The sequence below is a fragment of the Oryzias melastigma genome, linkage group LG12 (genome assembly GCF_002922805.2).
Source record: "Oryzias melastigma strain HK-1 linkage group LG12, ASM292280v2, whole genome shotgun sequence".
Classification (NCBI taxonomy): domain Eukaryota; kingdom Metazoa; phylum Chordata; class Actinopteri; order Beloniformes; family Adrianichthyidae; genus Oryzias; species Oryzias melastigma.
Window position 1 is genome coordinate 3,284,452 of NC_050523.1, and position 23,622 is coordinate 3,308,073.

At 37.0% G+C, this 23,622-nt stretch overlaps 2 protein-coding genes across 5 annotated transcripts in view; one reads left to right on the top strand and one right to left on the bottom strand.

Moving 5' to 3' along the window:
- pde8b (phosphodiesterase 8B) overlaps positions 1-4,182 on the top strand; it is a 55,435-nt gene extending 51,253 nt beyond the window's left edge. For all 4 annotated transcript variants that reach the window (XM_024299071.1, XM_024299070.1, XM_024299066.2 and 1 more), the window contains one exon: positions 2,069-4,182. In XM_024299071.1, coding sequence (XP_024154839.1) covers positions 2,069-2,178 — 110 coding nt within the window. In that variant the 3' untranslated portion in view covers positions 2,179-4,182. The remainder of the gene's footprint in view (positions 1-2,068) is intronic.
- Positions 4,183-5,609: 1,427 nt separating this feature from the next.
- wdr41 (WD repeat domain 41) lies at positions 5,610-15,113 on the bottom strand. The gene is made up of 14 exons (XM_024299925.2): positions 14,928-15,113; positions 14,748-14,823; positions 13,505-13,620; positions 13,018-13,066; positions 12,813-12,935; positions 12,683-12,745; positions 10,535-10,646; positions 10,403-10,465; positions 10,217-10,321; positions 9,046-9,230; positions 8,857-8,978; positions 7,433-7,518; positions 6,048-6,181; positions 5,610-5,972 (listed from the first exon to the last, which is right to left on the bottom strand). The coding sequence occupies exons 2-14, from the start codon at positions 14,793-14,795 to the stop codon at positions 5,832-5,834; spliced, it is 1,347 nt and encodes a 448-aa protein (XP_024155693.1). The 5' UTR covers positions 14,796-14,823; positions 14,928-15,113; the 3' UTR covers positions 5,610-5,831.
- Between the last annotated feature and the right edge of the window lie 8,509 nt (positions 15,114-23,622).

The window sequence follows — 23,622 nt, forward strand, 5'->3', positions numbered from 1 at the left end:
CTTAAACACGACAACCCACCAGGGTCGCTGTGGGGGGGTCAGGGGTGAACGGGGGCACAAATAACCCGTTTGAGGGGAGCACACACTGTTCACTGAGTGAGACGAGACCTTTCCACCCCTTTAATGTTGGAGAAACACTGCTGCATGTACACAAACACAAACACACACTGAAGGATGACAGGAAGTGACAGCAGGTGTCGTCTATTTATGCTTCACTCCACTGTTTGGATTCATTTCATTTAAAATACTGAAGACTCAGAGTCGCCCTCTGCTGGTCACATGCTCTCACTGCAGAGAAACATGAATCCAGACTTCATACTTTAGACTCAACCAGATGGTTTTTTGAAAAACTGTCACTAAACAATAAGATTTGGGTCTTTTTGTCAAAAGAATAGAAAATTTGTCTGCAAATTTCATTTTCATCTTCAGTTTATTGAAAAAAAAACATTTATAGAATTTTACGAAGCTCAAATAATCCCCAAAATATGACTTTTGACCACATAATTATTATTATCTGAAGAAAGAATAAATAAGAACAAGAATAATAATGTCACAGTGCAAATAAGAAAATGTAGTTCATGAGGAGAACGGTCCGATTCTTCTCCATGCTGGTTTTGGACGTAATTCTTCTTCCTCGCCAGTAGCAAATACTGACACACACACCTACAGAACTAATTGAGAAATAAATAATAAAGAATAGAGGAGAAGTAGATGAAAATAGAGGACAGAACCCAGTTTCTTGTCATCCGTTAAGTAAAATGTTGATGCTGATCTGAGGCAGAACTCATACAAATACTATGGTCTTCCTCCTAAAAAAAACAAAAGAGATCGGTGGTCCTGCCAGAAAACGTAGAAATACTGTGAAGTCTAAAGCTGCCATATTTGAAAATGCTTCATGATCAGGCTGAACGTTCAATATTCACTCAGATCTTCCTAAAATGTTTTCTAGAAGTTCTCTTTTATCAGCTGATGATAATAATTTACTGTGAAAAGTCACTTTCTTATTTTTCCAGCTCTGTTTGTGCAGTTGTAACAGCAGTAAACAAACATCTCGCCCTATCCAATATGGCGTCCAACTTTGCGTACCCAACAAGCTAGTGTAGCAACTTTAGCTTATGTATAGACTCTAGCGCACGAGTCAAAGTCAAATCTGGTCCTCCAGATCATTTTAATTTATTGTTATTAATGACCCGATGTTATCTTGTGCTTATTTCTAGTCTATTTTTGGAGTTTAGCTGATATTTCAGCTACATGCTAGCTGTTTTGGCTAATTTTGGCTTTTTTTTTGTTTTTCAGTCCATTTTAGAGTTTAGCTAACATTTCTGCTACATGCTAGCTGTTTTGGCTAATTTAAGCTTTTCTTTAGCTTTTTAGAATATGTTGAAGTTTAGCCATTTTTTCAGCTAAATGCTATCGGTTTTGGCTAACCTAATTTTTTTTTAGGCTAATTTGGCATTTAGCTAATATTTTAGTTGTCTATCAGATTCAGCGTTTCAAGCCAACAGCTTCAGCGTGTTTAGCTATCAATTTCGGCATCTTTAGCTATCTTCACTAGCATCTTCAGCAGCCAAATTCAGCTTACAGCATTCACACTATCATTATTGCAGGTAATGCTATATATCTAGTTCATGTAGTTCACTTTCAGCTTATCCCTTTCGGGGTCGCCACAGCATAACAGCACCCACTGTTTCACATCAGTGATTTGGCAGAGTTTTTACGCTGGATGCCCTTCCTGACACAACCCTGTACTTGAGGGACAACCCTGGAATCGAACCCAGGGCTCCTGAGTGCCAGCCCTTCACCTAGCCCACTGAGCCACCCAGCCGCTTCTATATATCTAGTTCATAATGATGTTAAAAAGTGGTTTTTAAGTTTTAAAAAGGTGTGTTTTGGATTTTGGCCCCTTGTGAGATTGAGTTTAACACTGGATAATGTCCGGCTGAAAGGCGGTCTGAACACAGACCAGACACGAGCATCAGGACTCGATCCGGACTGACGACTAAACACACCTTAATACTCCATTAAAACCATACTGCCCTGTTACTCATCTCCGTCTGTGTTCCTGCAGCCTTCGCAAGCCTCCCCGTCCTGATGGAGCATCTGTCAGAGAACTACAAGTACTGGAAGACTTTGGACGAGATGAAGTGTAAGAGCCTGCGGCCCCCGCCGCCGTCCTGACCGGCAGAGGTCCCTTCATCGTGGTCGTGCTCTGAGCCGTCCCTGTCTGTGTGGGGGGGAGACCCCGTGTAGCCAGGAGCCCCCCCCCACCCCACCTTTGTAGCACTCCAGTGAGACTGTGGATCCAACAGCTCACCTGACAATCTGTACCATACAATGCAACTCGCCACAACGCCGCACTTTAGCCAATCCAGACGCCTGGACCTCCTTCCCCTCTGCGTTTGCTTTCACACGTTTTGTTCCAGTCACACGTGGAGGACAGGAAGTGATCACAAACTTGTGTCGGTGCTCAGAAGGATCAACTCCTTTTTTTTTGTCTCCAAGACCCATCGATGAGCTTCTGAGACCAGATTTGGAGCGATTCCACAAAAGAAAAGAAAGACAAAGGGCTGGATTTTGAGGAATCTGCTGTTTTGTGGTATTAAAAACAAACTTCTTCTTAGTAAAAGCCGCGAACGAGGACAACAAACGAGTAGAGACACACTGTACTTCACAGCAGTTTAGTTATCTAACATTTCACAGCTTTGACACGAACTGTAGATGGAACTCCTTCAGTAGAGGAGCTCCGTGACTTTTCCTTCAGTGTTTGGAGCCTCGCAGCTGCAGTCACACTCAGATGTGGAGCCAGAATCCGCCGGCTCCAGAAAGGTTCCTGTGAAGCCAAATCCTGTCCAAACATCCCACCTGCTGTCACCTGGCTCCAACGTTACCACAGAAACATGAGGTTTGTGGAGCATGTCTGCCCCCTGCTGGCAGTAAAGACCCACTCTGGATATTTGGAGCTTTATAAAGTTCCAAAAAAATAAAAAAAAAATCACAATTTTCTATTAGGAATTCACCTCTGAGTTGTGGGTTGACGCAGAGCAACCCCGCCCCCTCTTCCCCTCCCTGTTGCTGAGAGCTCTGTCTGAATTCCTTCACTATAGAGTTTTTGGTTTTGTAGTCTACAATTCCAAAAACGAGTGTACGACATATTTCCCAGAAGAAAAATAAAGTTTTACTTTATATTTAAAGTGATATCATCAGTTTGGCCGTGAACAACAGTTTAATTTTGGAATTACAAAAATCATTTAGGACACAAAACATGCATTTTCCAAGGACTCTGAGGAAGGAGCAGGAAGTAGCGTCATAAATATGATCCTTTTCAAACCGCTATTTTGTAGATTCACATCGATTTGCATGAAGAAATACTCAGAAATGTCATTTTAAGCTCAATTTTCATCCTCGAGAATCAGAAAAAGTCCAAAAGAAATCATTTTGATCAGAGTGGGTCTTTAATAACTAGAAACCATCCGAGTCTGAGCCTTTCTCAGGTCATTTTTCAGCTGAAATGATTGAAAAACCACTAAATCTAAGGAGGAGGTTTGGTGTTGGAGTCATTAGAAACCCATAAATACGTGTTGGGAGATTCTTTCCAGTCGTCTTGGGTGAAGCAGAACAAACCAAAGGCACAGAGAGCTCGTTACGGTGCCTTATTCATCTGAGCTACAAACACAATCATTTCTGTTTTTCTCAGTTATTATTATAAAAGAAGAAGCCATAAGTGTTGGAGAGTATTGGTTTGTTTGGCATCACGCTCTGTATTTACAGCTCTGTAGTCACTTTACTGACAACGAAGGTCTGAGAAACGCCTTAATCCCGTCTGTCCGCCTCTAAACCACCTGCTGCTTCCACGTTCCAAAACCGCCGCTTTGCTTTTATGTTTGAACTTGAAATGTGTCTGAATGTTTCAAACGATCTCCAGAGGATATTTTTGTGTGACCAACGTTTCTATAGCCGAGGAGACGAGGCCGCCAGGAGGCTTCTGCTCCGCCCCCGAAGGTCACGTCAACAACAACAGTATTTTTATGAAGGTTGCTCTCGTTAAAATGCATCGTTTGTCCTAAAGCGTTTGTGTAAAAGCTTTAAGCTCACTGAAATGTTCGTATTTCTGCGATGTCTTTAAATGTTTTCTGTTCAATACGAAAATGTATTGTGAGACGATTAAAGCCGTTTTAAATATGATCGTCTTCATTTTTTACTTCATCTTTTGTTTCATTTATGTAATAAAACCTCCAAACACTAGAGGGCAGCGATGGAGAACAAGATGTTTTTGAAGCTAGCTAGCGCTCTGGATCGGACACATGCTAACAGCTTCTTTAAACGGTAAACATGAACGTTTTATATGAATCCACTCAGTTCTGATGAGCAAAACTTGGATGCTTTATATAAAAAAAAATAATTTACATGACAAAGCATTCAAACGCAATGCATTGTGGTCCATATTTGACAATCTACTATAGTGAGTATTGTAGCACAATAGGAAATTTTAGGAAATTTTTAGGGGATTCAGCCTGGAACGACACCAGCCAAGTTTATAACCATTGACTGTAACTAAAACCTGGACTGTTCCAAACAGGAAGTACCCGCTGGCTCCAAGATGCCAAAATTCCACCGACTTCTACTGAGAAATAAAGAGTTAATACTCAGTCATTGTATTAGAAGAACAGTCACGATGTTTTTCCGTAGTTCAAGTTATAAATGGACCAATCAGACGCTGTCGCATTCTCTCAGTCCAGTCCTCACATACAGTCGATGCTCATAAGTTAACATTTTAGTGAAGATTATTTTCTTTAACAAAACCAGGAGGGGAAAAACATTAAAACATTAATTATTTTAGCCTCAAAGTAAAAATACAATTACAAGAAACTCTATCCATAATTAACTAATGAAGAGTAATTATATGATAGTGATTGTTATAACAGTAATTGATTAACTAATAGGAATAATACTCAAATTTCTTTTTTTTATCAATTCATCAATAATTTACACTTTTACAACAAAACAATTTAATAAAGTAAATTTATGACTTTTTTTCTCGTAAATTAGCGTGTTTTAAAGTTGTAAATTTACGACATTAAAACACGTACATTTACAGGAAAAAGTCATAAATTTATGGGATAAAAATGTGTAAATGTAGAAGGTTTTAAGTTGTGAATTTATTAGTTTTTTTCTCGTAAAATTACAGCTTTAATGTTCTAATATTACTCTTTTTTTCTGGTGACCTGTAAACTTTACACTGTTGTACAAATATTTAATTAAAAATAATTATCTTAAACTTTTTAATCCAAATTTTTTTGTAGTTTTTTTTGTATATATTCACGTTTTCTCCTGCTAGTTTCATCTTCACTAAAGCAGTTTTTGTGGCATTTTTACCCTCAAAAGTTTTTCTTGAATTAACTCAGCAGCTCTGAGATTAAAATAAAGTTTCTTACATTTACAGATAGTTTATCTTTAGACATCTTAGTAGTTTTATTTATTTTTTGAATTTTATTTATCTCCAAGCAAACATGCTGAGTATCCGTCGACATTCCTGCGTTTTCAGTGGAAAAGTTCCTTTCTGAGTTTTTTAATCCATTTCGGATCATTCATGATTTATTTTAGGAACCAAGTTTTAACACGTAAAAGTATTTATTCATTCATAAATAATGTTGAAAAGAGAAACTTCAGTGCAAATCAGCAAAACAGGAAATTATTTGGCAAAAAAAACCTTTAAAACACAAGAAGCTAAAATGATCGTGTGAGTTTTCAGTCGAGATGATTTGATATTTAAAAAAGCGTTTCTCCGTAGAACGTAACAGACCATCAGGAAGCAGAAACGACTAAACGTTCCTTCAAAGACCTCCGTTCTCCTCCAGCTTCTGGAAGAGCGCCTGGCTGCGCAGCCGCGACTGCCTCTCGCCGTCCTTCCACAGGATCAGCAGGTGGTCGGCGGAGCACGTCACCAGGCCGTCCTCGCCGAAGCTGACGAACATCTGAGGGGAGAACAGGAGCTTCTGCAGGAGCGCCGCGCCAAGGCGGAGCTGCATTCTGAGGGGCGGGACTCCTACCTGCACGGCTCCCGAGTGTCCGATGAGATCTCCGATCAGCTCCAGCTTCCGCGTGTTCGGGAAGTCCGTGACCTTCTTGGACTGAGGAGCCGACTGTTTGTGTGAGCGGCTGAAGGTCCAGGTCCCGAAGAATCCTGAGATCACGACAGCAGCAGAAACGTCGTCATTAAAGAAGAAGAATCTAAAAAACCAACATCTTACCTGTATCTTGTGTCAATAAATGTTTTACTTTTATGAACAGGTTTTTAACTCCTAAAAGATTCACTTCTGACTCTTTCTGTGGTTTTAAAATAGAATTTTTAGGGTAAAACATAGAAAACTTTCAGAGTAAATTAAGATTTTATTTAAACCTGCATGTGAAACAAACAGAAATCAAACCTTCTGGGTTAGACGATGTAAAGAGACAGAAAACGACGTTAGCGGAGACCTGCTAACGCAGCAAAATAAGGAACAAAAAATGAAAAATGATGTTACAAATAAAAGAATCAAAAAAGAAGCTCAAAATAATAAAAAAGACTCTCCAAATGAAATGTAAACAATTCTCTAAATAAAATAAAAAATTGTCCAAATGAAAGAAAATGTAAATAAAATAAAAAAAGAAGCTCAAAATAAAAAAAAATGCGGCAAAGAAATTCAGCAAATAAAAACAAAAATAATGTTATAAATAAATGAATGCAAAAATTCTCTAAATAAAAAAATGGTTCAAATGGGAAAAAAATCTGCAAATAAAATAAAAAAAAATGTTTGAAATAAAGTTAAAGAATGCTGTAAATAAAATTTAAAAATTGTCCAAATGAAAAGAAAATGTAAATAAAATTAAAAAGAAGCTCAAAATATAAAAAAGGTGCTGATAAAATTTAATAAATGTAAATAGAATAAAAAATAGTCCAAATGAAAAAAAAATCTGTAAATAAAATTTTTAAAAATGCAGAAAATACAAAAATGCTGATAGTAAAATTTAAAAAATGCTGCAAAAAATACTGTGAATAAAAAGCCAAACCAGAAGTGGATCATCGGGGATAAAATATTAAAAAGAACAAAAAGTGATATTGAACACTAAAGCCTGATTTCCACTGGTTTTTGCACTGATTTACAGTGTATTTGTTGTGTTAACACAAAAAAATAGAATTTTTTTCAGAAATTATTTAAAGCTTTTATGTTTTTTTTAATATTCTGTCTACAAATCCAGATCCATTTAAAAACGAGGAGAAAACAGAAGTAAATTCACTAAACTATTGATTCCTAATAAAAATCTGAAGAATTCATTTTGGATCCCAAACAATCTTCTCTTCCTGTTTTGTATCTGATCATCTCATCTTCTGGACCTTCTGCTGATTTGTGCAGAAGGTCCAGAAGCTCCGAGCTGCTCTGAGGGCGGAGCTTACCTGCAGAGGCGGGCTCGGCAGGTAAAGGTAAGTCTTGGATCTCCCAGATCCTCACACTGCCGTCCTCAGAGCACGACATCAGCTCACTGCAACAGAAGGTCAAAAGGTCAAAGCCAACTTTAGCATTAAAACTGACTTTTCACGTTTAGAAAAAGAAACCTTTTCCTTCTAAAAATGACAAAAACTTTTGCTTCATCTTCTGGACTAAAAGCAGCGTTCAGATGAGGTGAACTTTCTCTCTCTCAAATCTTTGAAAAAAAAAGTTGCAACAAAATAATGAAACTTTTACTAGAATTAAGTTAAAAAAAATGAAGAAGAGTCCAAATTTCACAGGGAAAAAAAATAAAAAAATTATAATTTAATGAAAACAAGACTTGTACTTTTACAAAAGAATTAGTATTAATTAAACCGGTAATGTTAGATTGTTGAAACATTTAATTTTTATTTTTGAAAAACCACAACTTTTTTTCTTGTAAAGAACTTTTTGAAAACATAAATTTACAAATTTATTCTTGTAATTTGTTGCACATTTTTAAGTTTTACTATTTTATTCTTATAAAATTACAACTTAGTTTACATGAAAATTGGGATTTTTGTCATTTTTTTCCACGTATTTTTATATATATTTTCCTTCTTTTGCGATGGCCCTAAAGCTCCGGCGTAAGACAAAGACACAAATCCCACAACACACATAACAGCATCGCAAACATCAAAACTTTTTGACACTAGAGAATTTGAAAAATAATAAAAGCTGAAATATTTTAACTTTTTTCAAAATCTTAATGTTTAACATCAGAATCCACAGGATGAAATAAAAACCATGTAATCAACAAGATTAATTCTACACGTTTTGCTTTTAAATTCTGTCTCCTTCCAGTTTCTTCCTGAAACATCTGCTCTGCAGCGTACAATTAAAAACCACAGAAAAATAAAAATCGGAATCATTTATCGTAATTCCAGGAAGTGAAACTAAAATATAACAGGAATAAACTCTTAAATAAACATGAAAAGGTCACAAATATCCTGTAAAGTCTGTCCTCTCCTAAAGTCATTATTCTGAGCAGAGGAAGGACAGATAACAGGAAAGTGCTGCCCTCTAGTGGTGATGCTCTTTACTACACTTTATCCTCTAATCAACAAAAAACATGATTTCAAAACACTTGAACGGTGTGTTTTCTTCAGAAAAAGACGATAAATCTTGAACTCAGACTGTCTGACGCATTAGTTCCGGTTAACCAACATCCTGACACGCTGCAGGACGATTTAAAGAGGAAAATCGCTCATGAAAAGATGGTTTGTTTGGCTGAATCCTCCAGGCTTTCATTTAAGAGGCTTGGAATTCTGGGAAATATCGTGCTAAAAGACGCTGCTGAACAGGAAGTGGTTGGAGTGTCAGGAAGCAGAGGATTGTGGGAAAGCCTCACCTGTCAGACAGCAGCAAGGTGTGCAGCACGTTGGAGTCGTGCGCGGCCTTCCTGTAGGCCGCCACGGATTTGCTCTGCAGGTCGTACACGTACAGGCCGCTGCCCACCGCCGCCAGGATCAGCTGCAGACAGGCGGACGCCGTCACTGAGTGGCACGGGGGCGCAGCGGGCGTCTGCGTCCGCGCTCACCTGTCCGTTGGTGGTCAGGTGCTGGATGGACATCTCGCTGGGCCGAGGAGCTTTCATCCGGATCTCGCTTTGGGCGCCTGGCTGTGACTCCTCCCACAGGATGTGCTCGTACTTCAGGTTGTTCCAATCGACCGCGTCCCACAGGATCAACTCGCCGGCGTGCGAGCCGCTGGCAAAGAGGCGGTCTGAGGAGCAGGAAGAAGAGAATAAATGATTTTGTTCAGCTTTTAAATAAAGTTTTGTTCAAAATGTATCAGATGTTCAGAAGGATTTGGGGAAATCTGCCTGTTGTGTCTCTGCTGGTGTGTTTGTGAGAGCTGCAGTGTGCATGGATGTGTGTCTCTGTGTGTGCACGAGTGTTTTTGTGTGCCTGACTGATTCTGTGACTATGTGTGCAAGTTTGTGTATGTGTGTCTCAGCATGTGTGGTTGTGACAGCTTCTGTCTGGATGGGAGTGTTTTTGTGTGTGTCTGTGTATTTGTGAGTGTGTAAATGTGTATTTTTGTGTACTTCTTTTCCTAGAAGGTTCAGAAGCCTCAAAGCTTTGGAAACTTCAAAGCTTCAGAAGCTTCAGAACTTTCCGAAGCTTTAAAGCTTCAAAAGCCTCAAAGCTTCAGAACTTTCAGAAGATTTAAAGCTTCAGAAACCTCAAAGCTTTAGAAACCTCAAAGCTTCAGAAGCTTCAAAGCTTCAGAACTTTCAGGAGCTTTAAAGCTTCTGAAGCCTCAAAGCTTCAGAACTTTCAGAAGCTTTACAGCATAAGAAACCTCAAACCTTCAGAAACTTCAAAGCTTCAGAAGTTTCAAAGCTTCAGAACTTTAAGAAGCTTTAAAGCTTTAAAAGCCTCAAAGCTTCAGAAGCTTCAGAACTTTAGAAACCTCAATGCTTCAGAAGCTTCAGAACTTTCAGAAGCCTCAAAGCTTCAGAACTTTCAGAAGCTTTATAGCATAAGAAACCTCAAACCATCAAAAAGCCTCAAAAGCTTCAAACCTTCAGAAACTTCAAAGCTTCAAAAGCCTCAAAGCTTGAGAACCCTGAACGCCTCAAAAGCTTTAAAGCTTCAGAAACTTCAAAGTTTCAGAAGCTTCAAACCTTCAGAACCTTCAAAACTTTAAAACCCTCAAAGCTTCAGAAGCTTCAGAAGCTTCTGAAGCTTCTGAAACCGACTCACCGTTGACATTGATGAGAGCTCGGATCTGGTCTCGGTGGTCCGACAGACATCGGATCTTAGTGAGCGACACGTCCGAGTCTTCGGAAAGCGTCAGTCGGTAGATGACTGCGGAGGAAAGAAAGAAACGGGGATTTTCTGAAACAGCGTTTCACACGCCAAGTAACCAAACCGACGAGGTTCCTTTACCGATCTCTCTGTCCACCGCCGCTGCCAGGTGGTTCTTGGGCAGCTCAATCAGAGCGGTTACTCCTGAAAACACAGAAACATTCAACAGCCGTGGGGGGCGGAGTCAGCGCCACGGCGTTCTTCTGCGCTCACCGCTGTCGCCGTGTTTCTGATGGAGGCACCGCAGCTGGAAGTCTTTGCTCCAAACGCACAACTCCTCCCCGCCGGAGACCCACAAACACAGACGCTCCAGCCCCAGCAGACACTGACACACACACACACGCACACGCGTGAGCGGCCGGTTCTGACCGACACACGCCTCCACAAACATGAAGCTCCACTGAAGCTGAGAAATCAAACCTAATTAGCTTCTACACGCCGCAATTAACCTTCATCTGCAATCAAAAGGAGCCAATTAGCTTTTTCCAGCTCGCTCCAGAACTTCAGGACAACCTTCAGAGTCAAACATTTTAATTAGAACGTTCCAACATGGCGGCTGATGATGGCGGGAAAAGACCGTCAGACCGGAGCCTCAGATAGAATATACTTTTGGTTCATAATAATCCAAAAACATGGAAATAAATTCCTCAAATCCAAAAACTGAACTACTTTTAAAAACTTTCCAGATAAAAAACTATTTCAGTTGATTTTTTTGTTAAAAATGCTAAAAAAAATTTGAATAAGAAACTTTTGTTAAATTTGATCAATAATTCTCAGAAAAAAGTTTGAAATTTGTTAAATAGAAAAATGAAAAGATTCAGTATTTTGACACGTATGTATATAAAATACAAAGAATAAGGAGAAATGTTTGTTTTTATCAGCATTTTATTTGTGTTCTTGGTTAAAAAGTGATCATTCTGAAAAAATAAAACATTAACTTTAGTTAATTACTGATTAAAAGTCTTTCAGATCAAATGATTCTGTAAGTCTTACCGTGATTTTATGGTCAAAAATTATCTTATTTAATAAATCTGTCAAATATTTAAAGAAAATCCCTAAATTATCTTGATTTTTTACAAATAATCTGGTGAATCTGATTTTTAACAAACTACTTTGGGTCACAGAAGTTTAGAGAAAATTAAGTTTGAAAAGTTTTTCAAAAAATAAAAAATTATTAAACTAGATTTTGATTCTTTTTTTTTTTTAAGGAAGCAAAATGTAAAGATTTTTAGTGGTTTAAATCAGGGCTCTGTTACGGCTCTTTGGGTTGGAAGAAAAATGCTCATTATTTGAAATTAAAAGCTTTCTCGTTGCAATTTATTTGTTTTTTATGTGTTTCAGATCTTGTGATCTTCTGCTGCACAACACTGTCTAGTTACCGTTTAGAAATAAAGTTCTCCAAATAAATCAATACATTTAAGTGTAGAAATAAACTGGATTCTATACTCATGTCGCCACATTAATATTCAAAAGAAAAACAAAAACAATCATAACGATAGAAAACAACACAATATGGAGAGAAAGTTCACCTCTTCTTTTTGTCCAGATGATGATGCAAACGTTTATTTTAAAACAATAAAGTCCAAAATCTAAATAGTTCAATTCCAGTGATGTGTTTCATTCCAGTCTATAAATGATCAAATTCACCTTAATAGGTTTAAATATAAAATCACTCTCATGTCTTTTCTACTGTCTTGATGTTGTGGTAAACTGCAGAATAAGGTATAACACCTGAATGATGGTAGTAAAAGTAGGAAAAGATTCCTACTGTTTTTTGATGTTGTAAATTATTATTTTTTATTATTATTATTTTGTTATTTGTTCAGGATTAAAAAAAAACCTCTCTGTGGTGTTAAAACTAAAGTTTAAAAGTCTTTCATAACAAAATCTAAAAACGTCATAAATCCACCTTTTAGTTTTATTTCATCTTTTACGGCCCCACAATGTCACAAACTTAAATAAAATACCTCAAAATTAGGCTTTTAACTGCAGTTATTGGGTTAAAAACTGCGATTAAAATCGATTAATTTGATTAATTAACTACAGGTCACGATTAATTCGTCTCATGACAGCACTGCCTATTTACCACATTCTGTACTTTATTTTGAAAGGAACTGGAAATGTTGCTGTCAAATGAAGATCAAATTGTTGTATAAATAAATAAATAACACCTATATTCAACTATAGTAACTATTAAAAAGCTACATTTGTAAATAAATGGTGACGAAATATAAATAAAGCTGATTTTTCATATGGAATTTTGTTTCTCATTGAGTTTTTATGAGTCAAAAATGCCTGAAGGGGTGTTGGGGGGGGTTTCTGCTCTAAAGCACGGAGGTGTGAGAATCATGTTTGTGTCACCTTCACTGAGGACTGCAGGTCTGACACCGTCTGGACTCGGTTTCCGGAGTCGGGATCCCACAGCTGACGGTTGGGATAAGGACAACAGGAAGTTCCGATAACCTGAGAGCTTTGCTGTGGTTGAGGATACGCTGACGCTGCGGTCGGAGGAGGCGGTGATGAGCGCCGTGTGGGCGGAGGCCTCGCAGGTGAAGGCGATGATGGCGGTGATCTGCTGGGCGTGGCCTCTCAGCTCCTGCAGCCTCTCGCCGGTCTGAGAACGGACATGAAAGACGGGAGTAAACGACCGGGAGGCGTTCGATGTTTTTGTGATTCGGCGTCCGGCGGCGTCTCACCTCGATGTTCCAGACGAGGACCAGCCCGTCGTCGCCCGCAGACGCACACCTGGAACAGGCGTGGGGAGCATCAGCCTCTAAAAACACCCCCCCCGACCCCCCCTCGCCCCACACGAGCGGATGAGATGGAACCACAGGATGCATCCGCGGACTCCAGAAGCAATCTGGAGGGAATTTTCTGGCCTTTGCCCCCCGACTGCGGACCCGCGAGCAACGAGGACAAGACCCCGAGGAGGGGGTTATTACTGGGGGAGGCCAGGCGTGACGCCGCCCCCCGCACACATAAATGCCAATCTGAGCAGATGCCAGAGGAGAGCAGGTGCAGCGGCTTTCTTTACATGGGGAGGGGGGCGTTAAAGGCTGCAGTTCCTGTGCACGCACCATCACACACAGCTGGTGATGGGCCGCCTGTCATGCTCTGTAAGTCTGCTGCAGGTGAGGATCTCCTGTCAATCACACGGGGATGAGGGGGGGTCAGTCTGCTTACCTGAAGTCATCAATCTGCACCAGAAATCGAACGATGTCAAAATGTCCTTTGAGCACCTGCAGCTCAGTGAAGCAGTTTCTGGGCTGTTCCTCTCCGATGCTCAGCACGCCGCTTCTCTGGAGGGGAGGGGGGGGAGGGGGGGTCAGTTCATCTGCTCCACCGGCAAGTTTAGATTTAAAAACTGCAGTTTTAACACCTAAAACATCCAAACGTGAAGCCAGAAGGCCTAAAAAAAGCTAGAAAAATCCTTTAAAACATCAAATTTAAAACAAAAAATGAAGGAAAGTCTGGTTTAAAGTGACAAAATATACCATAAAACCTGATAAAAACTAACTTTTCATTATATTTCTACACGTATAAAACAAAAGCAAAATCTGTCTTTATGTTTCATTGATATGATGCAAATAAAACACAAAAAGGAGAAAAAAGAAGACCAAGTTTCTATTTTCTAAGTCTACTTCAAAGCAGATTTTCTCATATTAACAATCAAAATATTTATTATTTTACTATTAATATTTTTTTCTTTCTTTTTTTCCTTCAAGAGTCACAAAAACTCAAAATATATTTCCTCTTTTAAAGAAAAACTTCACATCTTTCTTCTAGCTTCTGCTCCTTAAAGACCCACAACAATAAAATCATGTTTTTGGGGGTTTTAACAAGTTACTGTGGATTTTTTCCTCAATGACATAAACATAAATAAAGTTTAAAATTACATTTGTGAGTATTTCTTTATTCATGAAAAAAATGTTTGAAAAAGCTTGAAGCAGTGATGTAGAGGTAATGTTAGTTTGGAGGTGTGAGGGGCTGTAAGCTAGCTCGGCAAAAGGAAGGGGAAGTGGGGCCGGGTTGCTCTGCATGAGAAGGATGAGAAGAAAGGTCTGAAGAACTGATTATCATCAGATGAACTGAGCATCACATCTGAGGCTTTCACTATATTCATCAAATCTTTTCTGAGGTTTTTTTAATCGAAGTTTGATGGAATGTAAAGACAATTATTATTGAATTCATGGCTGCAGCTCATCTAACATCCATGATCTTCATTAATGTGGCTCCATGGAGAAGAAAACAGACTTTTACCTCTTATATTAACAAAATATATATTTTTTTAAAACAGTATTTTCTCACTTTTATCCTTTTATTTTGAAACAATGCGTGTGTTCCACAGCACTTCCGGTTGGTTTGGGGGTTTAATTTGAAGGTTTATTAGGAAAATGTCGATTCCCTGTTAGAAAAACAAACTTACCTCCACTGAGCTCTGCGCCTCTCGACCTCCCAGAAACCACCGAAGCATGACTCGATACTTTAGATAATGACTTCACCTAAAAACCACAAATCCGTTTGATTTTGAGGCGGAAATGTCCAGTTTTGGTTTCAGCTCGACGCCGAAAACTGACGATTTCTCGACGGACGGGATGTTTCTGACCTTTATGGGGGACTCCGGCATATAAAACCTTTTTCCGACACGTAGCACTTCGATAAATAAAAAAGAAACGACGCTAAACTGCAGACATTTAAGCTACATCTCCGAATTGTTTAAATTTCAGTCATGAAAACAGGGAAGCGTTCACGTGACTGAACTACGGAAGCCTGGCGCGGACTTTTTTGATTGAGTTCCGTTAACTCTTCAGACAGGGAATTCGACGACTTTTTCTTTAGAAATATTAATATTATTTACTTCCAGATATTCGTATTTACTTTAAAGAATATACTTGCGCTGATCTCGTTTGAAAATATATTTTTAAATTGCTTAAACACATTGAAAATAATATTTTGCCTTTTTTAAAGAGCAAAACATTAGAAAAAATGAGATGTTAGAGCTCATAAAAGTCATAAACGTTTATTCTGAAAAGCACTTTGTGCTAACAAACAACCTACATTTAAAAAGTACTTTATAAATAAAGTTTGATTCAATTTGAAGGATGACCCCAACGACTATTTGCAAATAATAATTTATACCTCTCAAAAAGAGGAAAGAAAAAATTGTTTTTATCAATTTAAGTGACAATATGTTTGAAAATATGTTTTAAATTGTTTCTGTTTTCTGTAATCTTATCGTTTTTTTTTATCAGTTAATCAGATCCTGATCAAAAAGTAGTTCACTCTAAGTTTATTTCATTAAGAATACTTGATTCTGCGTATACATTTAAGCTAAGAAAGTATAATATAAACCATATACGTGTAGTGTTGCATTTATACTAATTGAATACTTCTTCACACTAAAGTGGAACACTAAACTTCAAGTACTACCTCACTTTTAGCACACACTATGGATATTTGCAGGTAACTCAAATAGTTTTTGCTAAGGGGAGACATCTTTATAACCATGAAAGATATAAACAATGATTTATATTTTCTTTTAAATAATGTTTCTTCTTTCTTTTAGTAAAATAATTGGAGCCAAATGTTTGTTTTCAGGCAAAATATCATTTAAATGGATTGTAATCTGCTAAATCAGTAAATAGCTTTCTTTTAGTATAAGTTTGGACTTTATTTAGCAAAATAAGTGATACATGTCTAAATATTTATGGATCTATTCCTGATCGCTATCCAGAAACGGCCTGATCAGTAAGTTTTACAGCATTAATGAGGCTGATGTCACACATTTTTTGTCCTAAAATTGTTGCAAAGAAATCTCTTTCGGGGTTTCTTCAAAATAAATCTTGTAAACCTCACATATTATATGTAAATCTGAACACAAAGTGTTGTGAAAAATAATGCAAACACATTTAGAAATGAAACAGAGCGAGTTCACAATCAAAAAAACTGTTTTAGGATGTTAGAAGTTATCACATTTTATTGGCCAAAAGGCCTACATTTATTAAAAGGTTCTATAGGAAAGTATATATTAAGAAAATTTACAAAATACTTAAGATATATGAGTATAATTAACCAGAACAAACAATTACATTTGTGTTAATAAGTGAAAAAAAAAACAAATTTCTCTTCTAAATCTAAACTTTAAAGATCAATGGTTTTTTATAACTACCCCAAAAATGTCTATTATTTTAAATCAAATGTATGTTTTTATTTTTTGAATGTATATAAACACATTACTTTTTCTCAAATAGGATAAAAGCAATAATAAAACCATGTTTTCCACAGCAGAACAAGTTCTTTAAATGGGTGTCATATGTCTTTTGAACACTAGATGGCAGTGTGTCATTCTGTCATTATATGGAGAAATTTCTCCATCCAAAGAAATGTCACATTTTGCAGCAGTTTGCACTTTTAATGTTAATACATTCTCATTAAATTAATTTAAATTATTCATCCGAGATATGTTTCCTCTTTTAAATCAAATTTGCCAACAGTTTACTACTTTTCCTCTGACTCTTCATCCTTTTCCTCTCCTCCTCTGCAGCATCCTCCTCCTCCTCCTCCTCCTCCTCCTCCCCTTCTTCTCGGTGCATCTGCTGTTAACACACATTCAGTTCTCACACAAAGTCACACAGCCCCCGAGCTGTGTCTGCTCCCGCTCCCCCAATTGAAGCGACACGCAGTGTAGGGCCTGTGACCTTCATGGTGGCTTGGATCTGCAGCTCGCACTGATTTCTGATTTAGTGTCGATCCGCTGCGCTTGTCAGGGGCTGCGAGGTGCTTTCCATGCGGTAATAGAAAAGCTCAAGGGCAGCTGGAGAAGGGAGGCTCGGGGAGAGCGACCGGCTGTGGGAACAGACGAGTCTTTGTTGGTTTTACTGCTCAGACTGACACATTTCCCAGCAACAAATACATCTGTGTAAAGACAGAGGAACAAAATCCTATTTTAGATTAAAAATTATTTCAGAGGGGGTAAACATTTTCTTTAAGAACAATTAAGCTCAAAATAAACTCAAAAAGTGAAGATGTTTGCTGTGAAAACACTTTTTTAGAGTGAATCTGATCAACTTTTATTTTGAAATTTTGCTTTTTTTTTAATTGAAATGTCTGATGAGTGAACAGCAGAGCAGATAGTCTGACTTACTTTCATATGTCATGGTTTCATTGATAAAAATCTTAAAAAGTAGGACATTTTCACTGTAAAAAGTTTCAGCAAAGAGACTCACCTTTAATTTAAAGTCTATAAAAGTTCAAAAGTTGATGGTTAGTTGTTTTATTTATGTATGTTATTGATATGGCACCTTTCTGGGCCACCCCAGGTCACCTTATAGGAAAAGAACAAATATTAAAACACATCATAAGAGTAAGATAATTAAAAATATATATGTATATGTGTTCACTGTCCTTTTATTTTGAAAAGCTCCTCCCAGTCTTTCAGAGGATTAGTTAGAAAATCTCTCTGGGCACTTTCAGTGAAATACAATTAGATTAAGTTTCTTTTTCCCACAGATGCTGTCCCATACCATCATACTACCACCAGAAGAACCTTTTGGTTCCGTTTTACAGACAGAAACTGGACTATCTGGATGTCAAGTTCCACATGTTTATCATATAAATGATTATGAAGCTGCCGTCCTTCAGGAAGAAGATCATGAGAAAGGCTTTTATTTTGACATTCCATTTCCTGGCATTACATGAAGCTCAAATTAGGTGACCCCTGGAGAAGAGTCGGTCCTCACAGTAGAGCTAAAACTGTCACAACAAAATAACATGTTCCCCTTTAAACAAGGAGGATTTTGAATGTTATTCTATTTTTTTAATTTATTTATTGCAGCATTTTCCCCCACATTTGATTTATTATCAATCTAGAGCTTTTATTTTACGAACAACTGAAAGTTGGAACTTTTTCTCTTTTTAATTGCTTTATTTTATTGCTTTTTTAGTTGAAACAGATGCAGAAAGAAGGACAGTAAGAACACAACAAAACAAAAATAGTGTTTTCTACAGGTTTTTGTAACATCCTCCACGATGTGTCGATAGTCTTTCACCTTTTTTATCTTATAGTTCAGTAGATTCAGTAGATTTCCTTCACAGTTGTTGCTGTTTCAAACAGGAGTCTCCATAATTGTGACAAAGTAAAAGTATTAGCCTGTACATGTTCCATTTCCTGTTTCTTTTTGACACATTTGTGTTTTTTCCTTTGTTTTCGATCAGGTTTTTGTAGAATGTTTGTGTTTTTTTAGAGTTTCAACAATAGTTCTAACTATTCCATTTTCATTTAAACTTTTCCTTTTTCTTTGTCAAAGTCTTATATGTAAAAACCTGAAATGATCATGGTTCGTCTCATTGTATTTTTGATTTTTTAATTTCCATTTTTTATCAATGAACACGTCACTGTTTTGCCTTTTTGGTTCCATTCTAAACATTTTTCATCATAAGAACCTGGAATTTTATCATAAGTTATCACAGATTCTCTTGATCTAGTTTGTATTATTGCACAACAATGATCCTCGATTTTATTGTAAATTGTGTCTTTTCCCATTTGGATTTGACTATTCAAGACTTCTCATCTATCACCAATGACATTAGGACTGTTCCTGTTCTGAATGAACTGTTCTACATCTATAAAACAACAGATTTTGGGTCTAAACTGTGCAGCGTGAAAAGATTCCCTCAGATTATATCTCCTTTGTCTTTAGTTGGATTTTTTTCTACAGAATATCGTTAAAAATGAACCAAATTCATCACATTTGACCAGATTTTCAGCTGTCGTAACTTCTCGTTGCTTTAAAAGCTTCTTTCAGAATCAACAGAATCCAGAATTCTTTTGTCTCATTAAGAGGATTAAGATCTAGAAATAAATAAATTATTGTTAAAATGAGTCAAAACCCAGAAAAACCTGATTTATTTTATTTTATTTTTTTGGAATATTTTCTGCGTCTGTTTTTATTGTTTTCTTCTAGAGTTGGAGGTTTTTCTGTCACCCCCGATCAGCCTCTGATTGGACGAGGACCTCCAGGTCGGTAATGAAATCCCGCCACATCATCTGTGACATCACCACTGATGCAGCAGCAGCGCTTTACTTTGTTTGCTGTTGTTGAAGGCTTTGGTCCTTGTTTGTTATTATTGTGTATTTTTCTGTGAATAAATTCCAGCTTATTATCAGTCTGAGTTTGTTTGTGAGAATTCATGAGTCATTGTGGTATTTAATTTTGTTTTTTTCTACCTTTATGTTACATTGTTTTATGAGAAACTCAAATTTTACTATAATTTCAGGCTAAAAATGTCATTTTAAAGTTCATTAAATGTTAGATTGGCTTTGTTTGTCCTTATTTTAAAACAAAAATGTAGATTTATGCTCTAAGAATTAGTTAGATTTTTAGAATTTTGACCAAATTTTACTAAGAATTTGTTCACATTTTGTTCTAAAATGAGTCATTTCAACTTATTACATTAGTTTTTGTCAAAATTAAATACAATTTGGTTAATAAAAACTCAAAAAATACCAACTATTTGCTAAATATTAACAAAAATACATATTATTGGGCTATATAGCATTCAACTTGGAGTATTTCTATCCAAAAATTAGTTTTTTCGCTTATTTTTCCCATTTTGAAGGCGTGTGTGGAGCTGCTTGTTTCTAGATTTTGACATTTGATTATAAGATTTCTCGTTAAGTAAAATTATTGGTGCATAAACATATAATTTTACTCTTTTCTAGTGATTTTCCCATAAAGATTTGTGTCATTTTCTTATATTTAGGTGGCCTCTCTTTGCTGCTAACTTTCTCTTTTTCTAAAAGAAATAATCATGTCAAAAGTTTGTTTAAATTTAAAACTACAACTCCCAGAGCCCCGCCCCCTCACATGTAGTTTCATTGGAAAGCCTCAAATATCTTCTGTAGATCCTTAAATCAGTTCATCCAGTAGGATGGAGATATTCAGAGATGTTTGCATTGGTGATACTCTCTTCACTTTCATTAATCGTTAAAATTTTGTTTTTATTTTTGCTCACTTCTTTAAACAGAAGCTGCCTCTGAGCCAAACAGGAAGCTTTTATTTATTTATTTATTTATTTTGTGCGATCAGCAGAAACAAAGTCCTCCTCCTGCTGAGTAGAAGCTTAAAAAGCTCCGAAGAAAAATCACTTTGTGCGGAGAAACCGCCGAGATATTTTATGTTTGACACATCCAGGAGGGGAGCGTTAATGAAATATGAAACAGCGCCGCTAAAAAGGATGCAAAGCTGGCAAGAAATCGGAGAATGACAAAGAAAAAAAGTCAGGAGGGAGAAGACGGTCTTCCTGCTTCATTTTCAAACTATTGGAGCTTCTCCTCCTAAAGCAAAAGAAGTGAATAAAGTGAAACAAGACGAGTTAATGTTACATTTGAAGATGAAGTTTCATTTTGTTTGAGTCTCACTCTGATTAAAATGATGTTTTTAGTGTTTTAACACATTTTTTGTCATTTTTCTGGAGGACTAACACACTCAAAAAAGTGAAATATTGGATCATTTAACAAAAGCTCAGTAATTTGTTATATTTAATATTATTAGTATGAAAATTATTTAATGTTATGATGAAAAATAAGCTTAAATTTGAATTTCTGAGTATTTCTTTATTCAAATTGATCAAAATAGGGAAGCAAACAGAAAAATGTTGTTTGAAAAAGATCAGATTTGTGATGTAGAAAATAGGCTGGGCGGGGCTACAAACTCCATGCCCCGCCCCTTTCTAAAGCACTGTAGATAAATAGATCCATTAATGTCTTTGTTTTAGCAACAATATACAAAATAAATAAATAAATAAATATAATAAATAAAAAAATAATAAAAATAATATATATATATATATTGTAAAATAATAAAATAAAAATGTATATACCTATTTACAACAATAGACAAATAATCAAATAAATTGAAGGTAGATTCATGAACATCTAAAGTAAGATAATTGTCTATAAAGGACATATTAACAAGTGTATTTACTATCTTTGTTAACAGATTATTAGTATTATTATTATTAGAAATATGCCATGGAAATGAAAAAACATTTTTTTAACAAAACATAAATGTCAGAATGACTTTATATGTTGTATTTTTACAGTGTTTATCTTCCGCTTTCTTGGTTTATATTATGAAATAATTGTAACTTTTGTTTTATTGCATTTTTAAGCTAACTGTTAATTCTTGTATGGTTTGGTCCAAATCATCTTTTCTTTGATTAATGCTCCTATACATGGTTTCTGTCAAATAAACCAAAGTAATGAATTCACGGCTACAAACTTTCACCAAAGATCTTGTTTAATCTGATCTTATCTCAACAAAAAATACTCAGAAATACAAGTTTAAGCTTAATTATATTTATATGTGTCCTCCTTTATAACAAAAAATGGCTTTGGGAAAATGTTAAAAACACCAGAAAACTGTAATTAAATTAAAATGACTATTAGTATTTTATTTGTCTTGTTTTTTACTTTTAAATTTACATTTTCATTGTGAAGCAGTTTGAGCTTCACTTATTGGGAAAGTGCTCTATAATCTATTGATTTCCTGGTTTTATTTGTACCATTACACACAAAATAAAAGTAAAAAAGTAAATAAAACCATAAATCCTGATTCTCCTTTACTTGGTCTTTCTCCACTCAGAGTCAAACTCACTAAAGTCTCATTATTATAATCACATACTTCTCCAATATATGCTTGCAATATAAATTATGAAATATGTATATTCTCTACATAATAACATAGAAGGCTGCTAGAAGTTAGAAGCTGGGGAAAGTATGGTGCACTGGGGCTCTGTCCTCTTTTCCATCTACTTCTCCTCTCCTCTACTTTTTTATTTACTTCTAATTGTATGCCTTTGTTGGTGGTGCAGTATAATTCACATGTTTTTCCTTCTCTCCGACTCCCCTGTGGGAGACCGGGAGAGATTGCAGTTTCCGGGAGACTTGCTGGTGATCCTGACGAAGCCCCGCCCATCTGGATGAAGCCCCGACACCATCCTGCATCTCTGAGTGGGAGTGATTCCTGGTGGGTCGTCTGTCCTCCTGCTCCTGGTCGTGGACTGCAGTTCTGCTTCATCTGGACTATGGACTTAATCATCACTCGTCCCTCAGCTCTATATGAATGAACTCTACTCATATATGCAGTTTTAGCAGCTAACTTTTCTTTAACCGTTCTGGTATCGCCTGTCCGTCCTGGGATGGGATCTCTCCCTCATGTGGGAATCCCTAAGGTTTCTTCTTTTTTTCCTGACTCAGGTTTTTTTAGGAGTTTTTCCTTACCGCGAGGGAGGGTCTAAGGACAGGGATGACCGTTCTTTATAGTCTGTTTAGTTTTTACCTATTGTGCATATTTTATGACTCCATCTGTGCATCTGTAAAAACTACAGGCATGAAGCCCAATGAGGCAAATTGAATTTGTGATATTGGGCTATATAAATAAATTGAATTTTCACACGTTCTAAAACAAACTGAAATGACATTTTGGCTGAAGCGCCAGGATGTGAAAGGATTTGTCCGTATGGATGAAGGAGGAGCTCCTCGTAACCTCTGTCACTTTGATTTGTCACATGAGCATGAATGTAATCGCTGTGTTTCACTCATAGCAGGTTAATTAACAGCCTTGACCTACAGCAGCGACGAGCCGCAGTGTCACAGCCAGGCCTCAGGGGGGCGCCAGACGGTCTCCATCCCGGCTGTAGAAGACCACCCCTCTGTATTTGTAGACCCACTAAGGTTCTGTTCATTTTCTCTTACGAATAGATAATGAGACAAAATCCAATCTCTTCATCTGCATGTAATACAGTTTAGACCTTTTGAAACAAAGACAGATGGAGGAGCAGCAGGACGTCACTCAACCATCGCTGGAACTCTCAGATTTAAAACAAATCCAGACGGATCTGTGTGGTCCATCTGGATCAGAGACAGTCACAGAGGAGATGATTCCTGACATGAATGTAGAGGAGAAATCCTCTGATGGAAACTCCCAGGATCAGATTCATGATGTCAGAGATCAAGAGGGATCAGAGTTTAGAAAGGATTCAAGCAGCAAGAAAACATCATCATCCATCCATCTACCATCATCCATCCATCATCCATCATCCATCCCTCATTCATTCATCATCCATCCATCCATCATTCATCCATCCATTCATCCATCCATCCATCATCCATTCATCATCCATCCATCATCAATCCACCATCCATCATCATCCAACCATCATCCATCCATCCATCCACCATCCATCCATCCATCCATCCTCCATCCAGCCATCCATCCTCCATCCATCCGTCATCCATC